We start from the raw sequence: 10,075 nt of genomic DNA on the forward strand, positions 1-10,075 counted from the left end.
ACGCTTTTCCAAATAGTTTATACTGAACAATCCGAGATGCTGCTGCTGCAAAAATATAAAAAATACAGTATGGACAGAAAGGTTTTTATATGACTACCAATGGTAGATAAGAAGAACTGGACAAAAAAAAAAAAAATATATATATATATATATATATATATATATATATATATATATATATATATATATATATATATATATATATATATATATAAATAAAACTCATCGTTCTAACGATTGGGAAAAAGATCAAAGTTCAGTACGAGCAACTTTTGCTCATGCATATGCAGTCACATCTGCTCAACATCCACTAGTGCCAAACTGTGATTTGTTTAATGAAAGAAAACTTTGTCAGAGTTTATCTACAAACTCCAGAAAGCTGGACTTACAGATGCCAGTGTATGTGCGAGTCTCACATTTATCTCCACAGATGTTCCTTTCGCCCACTAATGGAGTCGCCCACTCCATTAGACTTTCTGGAGAAGGATCGTGTTTTCATCAGCCATAGGTCATCACATTTCAGCCTCTTGATCTGTCGCTATGCTGCATGAGAAATCTTACCTTAATTTTTTTTTCTTTAATATAAAACACAGAAATAAATTGTCAGTGTCCAAGTAGTGTGCTACTTTATTTTGTGACCGAGGACAAATATCAGTCATGCCAATCTTGCTGAGCTTTTCTATAAATCCTAGAGAAATCCCAGATGGGACTAATCAATGCTATTGATGCTGGACATGCAAAATAAATAAATAAAAAGCCCAATCCACCAATGGTGATCTAAAACTCAAGTCTTCATCTTCACTGCCCAAACAACTGCCACGTTGGTTTGGTTTGAGATCATCATCTGGGCAACAATTGTGGCGGCCAAAGAGACCTTTGAACAGCTTATTAATGAAGCTGAATGAATGAAAGGTTCTTCCAGGAACACAGGAGAAATCCAGGACAACACTGAGTAGGGGAGGTATGTTGCAAGTAGTAGAATATGGCTGAGAGATTATTTAAATTATGGATGATGCAGTTGGGTTACTGTTTGAGAGTGCTGGAGTTCCAAGGGGGCAAAGGTGACTATACCCACAGAGGCTGAGATCCACAGGTGGTTCTTTTTCCAGGAGGAGATGCGAGAGAGAGGTGGTGGAGCACCGGAGGGTGGACAGGCCATCAAGTAATGGTGGATTATTGGTGAGGGGTCCTGACATAAAGAAGCAGAGGAACAGGCAAGGAGATTCACGGAGATAGAGTAAACGAAAATTGAACACAAGTAAGAGCAGCACTCCATGACATGTGTGACATATTGAGCACTGCTAATGTATGGAAAGTATAGAATACATTTTTTTAGCAACCTTTGCTCTAGTAGATAGAAAAGATGGGGAGGAAAAAGAAAAGAAAGACATGCAGCAAGTGGTCCGAGACTGGGAATCGAACCCACAACACCTGCATTGACCACTCATACATGTTTATAAATGTCAATATTTACATATTGTGACATGCAAATATGGCAATTCGATTAAATTCTCATGCGTCATTACTTTCCTGCAAAAGCACGTGCCTCTCTGACTAAAAATCATCAGGCTGACGTCTGTTGGCCTGACAGCCTTTTGACCAAAATAAACTTGCTATTGATTAACTTCTCTTCTTTGGAAGAAGGTGGAGGCCTACACCTCTCCAAACAAAAACGCAGCGGTTTCCATCAAAGAGCACGTGCACTGAAAAAAAAAAATATATCAATGCAGCGAGGCGTCAAAAACAAAGGAAACAGAACATCAGACATGAGTACATGTCTCCTTCACAGACATTTTGCTGAGCTATAGGAGTTCCACATTAAAATCTAAAGAATGACACAAACATTTTAAATAAAAAGTAAGATTTCTTTTTCTTTCAAGCAGTTCAGGCATACAATCAAAAAACGTCAAAAGTTTCTGCAATCAAGCCCACCTTCTACTTACATTATATAACTGCATGTGCTTCTGTCCGCCTCTTCTTACCTCTGTGTATGTCAGAGAAAGAAAGAGAGAGAGACAGAGAGAGAGAGAGAGAGAAAGAGGAGGGGGAGGGTGAATTTCTATTTAAAAACCAGTGAAATTGCAGCAGTAGCTACTAAATTGTCTGAAAAATGCCTTGTCGTGATAACCTTCGATTCTCTGACATATTTATCAGCATGAGATGATATTTAGGCGGGAGTTGGCTCCCTTGTGGCTCCTAATCAGCACCAAGGACAGCACCAAGTTGCGCCGGAGCGCTGCGTCAGGTCACCTTTTCATTACGGAAGGCTTAGAAAATCTCAGAGCAACAACACAAGCTGATCCTCAGAACAAGATCAACAATCTGACAACAAGCTCTCATTTATTCCTTTATTTATTTTCAACTGTTTGTCTGTAATTTCATCATTTTAGAGTTTAGACATGTAGCCAGCATGACGCTCACGCCGAGGACTTCATCGTTTCCCAAGTCACGAAGTTGGATCAGAGAATGACTTTACTGAAGATTTTCGGGAATAAAAAAGTAAAATGTCTGGGGAACTGACGGACATCAACGATGAGGGCTCGCTCGGGACTGCTCACGCTGCCTACGCCAACTTCAGCTGCGTTTCCAATACTTCGAACTGCTCGCGCGCGGACTTTCACATGTCGGACTTCGCTAAAAACGATTTCGTCGGAGACGGCGCCGCTTTTGTCCGGATTACAATCTCTGTGATCTACTCTCTGGTGTGCGCGCTGGGTCTGGTCGGGAACTTGCTGGTTTTGTACCTGATGAAGTCCAAACAGGTGTGGAAGAAATCCTCCATCAACCTGTTCGTAACTAGTTTGGCGGTGACTGACTTCCAGTTCGTTCTGACTTTGCCTTTCTGGGCCGTGGAGAACGCGCTGGACTTCACATGGCCCTTCGGCAAAGCCATGTGTAAGATAGTTTCCTACGTGACGGCGATGAACATGTACGCCAGCGTGTTTTTCCTCACGGCCATGAGTGTGGCGAGGTATTGCTCCCTCGCCTCGGCGCTAAAAGGCAGGCGGCGGCGCACGCGCTGCTGCTCGGCGCGGTGCGTCTCCTTCTTCATCTGGTTGGCCGCCGTCTCCGCCGCCCTGCCGCACGCGGTCTACTCCACCACCGCCACCGTATCCAACGAGGACCTGTGCCTGGTGAAATTCCCGGAGACGAACGGGTCAACACAATTTTGGCTCGGACTCTATCACTCCCAGAAAGTGCTGGTGGGCTTCCTGGTGCCTCTGGGAGTCATCTCGGCGTGCTACCTGCTGCTTTTGCGCTTCATCACCTCCAAGAACATTAACACCTCCAGCGCGAAACGACGCGCCAAGGTCACGAGGTCGGTCACCATCGTGGTTTTATCCTTTTTCCTTTGCTGGCTGCCCAACCAGGCGCTCACAGCCTGGGGTATCCTCATAAAACTTAACGCTGTTCACTTCACGTATGAGTACTACACCATGCAGGTGTACGTATTCCCCGTGTCGGTCTGCCTGGCGCACTCCAACAGCTGCCTGAACCCCATCCTGTACTGTCTGATGCGGCGAGAGTTCAGAAAAGCGCTCAAAAACCTTTTCTGGCGCATGACCTCTCCGACTGTAACCACCATCAGACCGATCACAGCCATCACGAAGCCAGAGATGGACGAGCAGGGACACCCGCTGGTGCCGGCCAACGCGCCACCGGTGCCCGACATGGTGTTCTTTCCTCCGGGGGCGGTGATTTACAATGACCGGAGTGACCTGCCGCAAAACAGCACATAGTCTAACCACGCCAGGGATAGTTCAAGTTACGCGGGAAGCTGTTGATATGTATGTAGTTACTGCAAAGCCAAAATGTTCCGCTAAAAAGGCGAGACGAACTCGAGCAGCTGGGGTCAGTTTTGGATACTGGCCACATGGCTCTCCACTCAGAGGTGCATATCCTTGGGGGCAGGAAGATTAATTTTTGAGGATGTTCTTGCATCACTGGTACATCCATACTCACAAGCATCACAGTTAATAAATCAATGCTTTTACAAAGAGGACTATATCTCAAAATATAATTTCAAAAGTCTCTGTTCACTGTAGAACTTTGATCATTAGATTTGAACAAGAGGAATTAACAGCATTTTCATATGTGTCTGCTACGATGAGGGTATTGTGTTTTATTGTTTTATGTTTGTTTGTTTTAATATGTAAAAAAAATAAGTAAAAAAGATAAAAAAACAGAGTTAAATGTGAAAGTAAAGTGCATCATCAGCATGTGGCAGAATTGCTTTCACTTGTGCTACTGATATTTATTATTGAACACTATTATGTAAAAATGAATCAACTGATTGTCACAATTTGAGGATGAAGAAAGCCATAATGGAGGACTGGTATTAAGTTAAAGCTGAAGAAAAGAAACAAAAACAAAAACAAAAGAAACATGAATGGCCTTTAACAAGAGGCCAGGCAATTTCCTCTGAACAGCACCACTGAAAGACCCAGTAATGTGCGCTTCTTTACAGGAAAATAAGGTAACAGGTTAAAAGCAAAAGTTGAAATGAAAAAGCATAAACCCAAAACCATTTAGTGCCTGAAAGAAAACTCCCAAAACTTTCAAATCTAATCTTTTGTAAATGGAGAAGCAACACGGTGATTCAAGATCTGGTGTTCATCTCATGAAAACAGGCATTCCTATGAAGCTCCTTTGCCAAATTAAAATTACCTTTTGGGAAATAAATTGGTCTCATACTTTTCATTTTTTCAACGTTTCTGTAATAAAAATGTTTTTGTTTTTTGTGTTTGGTCCGATGTAATATTCCAATCTTGTAAGAAATTAAACGTGTTTTCGTAACCTTTAAGCGTAAAATCGTTGTAATTCTTAGAAATAAAGTCTTAAAAGTATCAGCCTGTGTGTAATTCATCTACGTAAAGTGGCTCACTTAGTGATGAACTAAGTTACTGAAATAGAAAACCTTTCATTGATATTGTAATTTTTTGAGGTGGACCTGTAGAATGAAATATTTTGTTGATTTCAGGCAGAACACTGGCAGCATTTCGGAGCAGCTGCAGAAAGCATTGCAATAATTGATCCTATTCAAAATAAAAGCATGTGACAAAAAACATCATGGTGAATGGTACAGTAAATGGCTTTTATAGCGCTTTATCAAGTCCAGAGGACTCCAAAGCACTTCATAGACGTTTTTCAGATAAACAAAAAAGTATTAAAAAAACAAAACATTTATATTATTTTCTGAACATAATGGTGCTTTTGAATGATGATGAGGTAACATGCAGCTCATGTGAAATAATCTACTTTGAATCCAGAAGTACTTTACAGTAGTTCTGGTTTATTCTGGTCCATTCATCAAAAAGAGATTGGTGTTTCTTAAAAAACCACAGGCAGCCTGTTCACCACCCACAAATGCTTTGCTCCAGATGCCAGTTTTCCACTTTAGTGAAATACACACAAATCCTTGAATGCATTTATGTTCTCCTTTAGGGGAGAATAATGGACCATTTCACTGTTCATATTAGACAGAAACCCCCAGACTCAGTGTTGCTCAATTTTAAAAGTGAAACTCATTTTGCCAATTTGTTCTTCTCCTGCTGTGAGTAGTTTGTACGCCAAAACAATCAAAGCACAAAATGGAAATAAAACTCTCAGTAATTACTTTGCACCTCGTAATAAACACATCGTTCATTTTAAGCAGCTGAAAGTTGAAGAGAAAAATTTGTACAAGATATTCTAACTTGAACTAATTGGGGTCGGAAGCTTTGATGTGGTTGTTGAATGATGCATCTTGGCTGCAAATGGGCTTAAACGTATGTATTATTGTAACCTTTTGTATTTGTGTTCATTTTACCTCTGAAATTTTGAGATCAAATGAGATCAAACCTTAAAGAGAAACCTCACAAAAACAGACAGAAATATTTTAGAAATGTTGGAAAATATAATTCCACTTGTAAAAGCCTGTTGTTGATGCCACTTACACTTTATTTGAGATGTCCAAAAATATTTTCCATTGTACTAAGGTACAAAGGAAAATAGCAATATGTTACTACATTAAATGTTTTTTTCTTAATTTAAAATATCCCATAATATGGATTCCATAGGGCTGAATAGCCATCCACAAAAACAAGGGGACCCACATTCTGCTCCCCGTCAACTAATCTAAAAGTAGCAAATCATTAAGAAAAAATGAAAATGTACTGCAGTTCCAAATGTCTGGATAACTCCACCTTGACTGCAAATGCAAAAAAACAGAAAAGAAAAAATCCTAGCAAAAATCATGAACGCAGATAATTCACAAAAAGAAGAGTTTTGTTTTTCACCCCAACTCTTCATTGACAAGGATAGATGAAGGCAGTACCCTACTAACATATTTTTGCAAAACATATTAAGTCTTTCACTTATTTACATTCTGATAACACTGAATAAAATATAAGCACATTATTTAATATTGTCCTCCTCCTCCTCCTCCTCCTCCTCCTCCTCCTCCTCCTCCTCCTCCTCCTCCTCCTCCTCCTCCTCCTCCTCCTCCACAGATGATAAAGCCACCATGCCATAAACATAATATGTTCTTTCCTTTTCAGATAAAAAGCTGATGTGATTCCACTTTTACAGCTCATTTGTTAATAATAAAGACCACATGTCGCTGAACACATCTTCCTGGACAAACACAGGGAGGCTCATCAATGTGGTCTCTCACTTCTGAGAACACAGCATCCAACCAGAGGGTCAATGAAACACACGTTCAAACAAGCAGCAACAACAGCAGTTATTTTTATTGCCGCTCTGCAACAGAAAACCATTTGACAAACAGGGCATATGCACACATAAAAATAAAAATCACTTAAAATGCTACACATGCACACGCACGCACGCACGCACGCACGCACACACACGCACACGCACACACACACACACACACACACACACACACAAAAAATAGTCTGTAAAATGCTGGTTGTTGCTGCCGACTAATTTGAAATGTTATATCTGGTCAGTTATTTTCATGTTTAACTAGTTGTCCAAACACATGGTGGCTGAGTCATATGGCAGTGTTAAAAGCTTCCAAGAGGGCGGTTTTCTGCACAAATATACTTGGCTTTGGCTTGTTTAAGCCTCTTAGACCTGGACCTCATCCTTGTTGGAAATAAGGTTAGCTGAATCAGGAAACCAACCCAGACCAGTTAGCTGGAAACTCGGTTTTATTGAGCTGGCAGCGACTGATACAGGAGTCCGGATGGTGACTCACACCAAGCAGGTGCAGCCGAGAGACCATTTCCTTAGTTGAAGAAAACGGAGAATGAAAAGCAATGGGGGGTTGTATTCGCTGAATCACACACAAAATGGAGAGCTGGTTTGCTATGGGGAAATGTTTATTGGAAAACTATGAGGCACAAACGAGACAGATGAGTTTTGTTCATGAACACGCGGCGAGTGGAAGTCGGAGATGAGTCTTAATTGTCAATGGTGACTAAAGCTGATGAACAACAGGCGACATCACAGTAAATACCACACCTTGAAATCAAACAGGGGAGACAGGAGGAGAAGCATGTTGTTTGGCGAATGAGCGCTCTCTAAGTCCAAACAGGCCGTTTGAAGCAATTCGAACAAAACACTACTTTTTAGGTTCCCTCTCAACCTTTAGTTGTCTAAGCAACCCTTAAATCTGAACGGTTTCTGACTCTGACAGTCCTTTCAGGAGACGAGTGTGAAAACACTTCTCCAAAATCAAACCCCACAGACCCCTAATATTACTCAGAGACCCCCAGGCATTGATTAATGCACCAAAAAAAAGTCACAGTTGTTCATCAAAATTACACGTTTTTGACATGTCCAATGAGTGTGATGACTCAAAGCTTTGAAATGACTTGAATCTAGCTCAAAACTTACATCTGTGACAGAGTAATCTGTTACCATGCAAATCGTTCCACTTCCATCCTCCGCCTGCAGCGTAGGCATGGAAGTACCTACCTCTAACTCAGCGGAAAAATGTTAAAACCACTCCATGATTCACAATTGGAAATCTGAGATGGAAAGGAGAGTAAAACACGCAAGGTGCCCCAGTACACAGTAATGTGCCACAACTAAAATCAACAGTTATATTTGCTAGGAAGAGGTTTCTTATAGAGCATAAATAAGGTTTTCATTTCTTAAGAAGGGACGATAACCTTATTCAGGACCCCAGGGAATGAATCATGCCATTTGCTACCTGCCACTAAATAGTTACTAACCCAGAGTGGCTGAACGAGCTGGTGGAAAGGAAATTGGCAGAGAATGTGAAATCTACGTTTCCTACCAAGCTTGTCTCATTTCTGGTTGCTGCTAAGGGGAGTCAAGCGGATGAGACGTCTTATGTTGAGTTGATCAGCAGAACCAACAGTAAGCGTTTCACTTTTCCAGGAAAGTTGTGGACCACAACTTTCAGAAAAACAGGAGAATGCTCAAGTGAAGGAACAGGGTCAGTCACTGTACCTGCAACCAAATAAATAATCTGGCAACACATGAAGGTTTTATTAAAAAATGAAATTGACATTTTCTAATGACACCCATGACATCTAGGACACATCTAACCCGGCATGTGTCCTAGATGTGCAGGTTTGATTTAATAATACAAACCTGCACTATTCATCCGCAGGCTTAGCGTACCATACAAACTCATAATTTAACTCAAATTCAAAAATAAATACTTCATTGATCGCGAAGCGAAATTAAATGTCATAACTCATATTAATTAGAGAAAATGATTAGAATTATCTTTAAATCACTTCATATTCATGAATATTACCATTTACAGAAGATTTAAACATTTTGCTAACAAAACTACAAGCTTGATTGAAACTGTTCTGTTTCATCATATGTAAATGTATTTAGGTCTTGCAACACTGCAGTTTCTGGAAGTCAACTCTCCAACCTGCAACTGCACTTAAACTTTCTAACACTTTCAGACAGTCAGAAAACGCAGCAATCCACCAAACTCCATCGAAGCCTTGAGGGCATACGACTTAACCCTGTTAATGCTCACACTGCTGTAAATGTCTTCTCTGTTGGATTTAATTCTAACCACGTTACAAAATTTGCTGACAGCACAACAGTTATTGATCCTGTGAGAGAGGTAAAGCAGAGCAGTGAACCCAGCTCTGAGGATCAGATAGTCTTTTAATCAACTGGAAGATCTGCTCTTCATTCTTCACCACTCATCATTGGTTAGAGTAAAGGACAGAGTAATTTGCCTGCAGCCATAACTTCAGAAGTAAACATCATAGCCTCTGGCTACATAACAGCCTCAGATCCCGCTGGAGACTAGTGAAGACAGACATTTAGGGGAGATTCCACTCTGTAAATGTTTTTTTTATTTTTTTACATATTTTATACATAGAAACATATTGTAACTCATTCTCCCACCCCAAATAATGTACCACCTAAGGATTCGATTTGTGATCTAACATTGTCTTCAGACTATTCCCAATCCCAATCCTAACAAGAATAAGTTTAGCCTTATTCTTGTGGCTAAACTAAGAACTAAACTAAATTTAATTAATCTAAAAGTGAAATGTTTCAATATGATGTTTGATTGTCTGAAAAAAAGTCTGGTAAACATTTTTTAAAGAATAAGAAAATATATTTATTGTTTTTACAATTGTTTAATGTGGCTAAAGTTTTGCAACTATATCAATTTGAATGAGTTGAGGTCCAGATTGTGACAGCATAAGCTGGTCACTCCAAGACCACCCAACTTATCTGCACCCTGCCATTAAAAGGTGTAAGGAAACTCAAGTTAACACAGCTTCAATAAGCTGCTGCTTCTACCTATCAGTCAGCAAAAATAAACAGAAATTGTTCTGCAGAAGATTACAGGCCGGAGTACCCTTGTTAGACAGGGAGCTGATGTGTAACGTTTTTCTTCTTTCTTAGACATTTTAGGTGGCCCTAGAGGCCTTTACTCACAGTAATCAGACGGAAAATGTACAGAAAGAAAGGAGAAGACATCTAACAAAAGTCCTTATGTCTGGTTGGTTGTGTCAAGCTCAAGGAATTATTACAACAACACAAAACAAGCTTCAGGACAGTATTTTGACAAAACGTTTGATGTTGAAAAGAAAACAGCAACAGCAAAACCACT

General features: G+C 40.3%; 1 protein-coding gene across 1 annotated transcript; it reads left to right on the forward strand.

Annotated features, from left to right (window-relative positions):
* Positions 1 to 2,011: 2,011 nt before the first annotated feature.
* On the forward strand, positions 2,012 to 4,847 carry rxfp3 (relaxin family peptide receptor 3). The gene has a single exon (XM_008423771.3). It carries the CDS (start codon positions 2,505 to 2,507, stop codon positions 3,738 to 3,740), a length of 1,236 nt encoding a protein of 411 aa, XP_008421993.1. The 5' UTR covers positions 2,012 to 2,504; the 3' UTR covers positions 3,741 to 4,847.
* Positions 4,848 to 10,075: the final 5,228 nt, after the last annotated feature.

The sequence above is a fragment of the Poecilia reticulata genome, chromosome 12, assembly GCF_904066995.2.
Source record: "Poecilia reticulata chromosome 12, P_reticulata-male-v2, whole genome shotgun sequence".
NCBI lineage: Eukaryota > Metazoa > Chordata > Actinopteri > Cyprinodontiformes > Poeciliidae > Poecilia > Poecilia reticulata.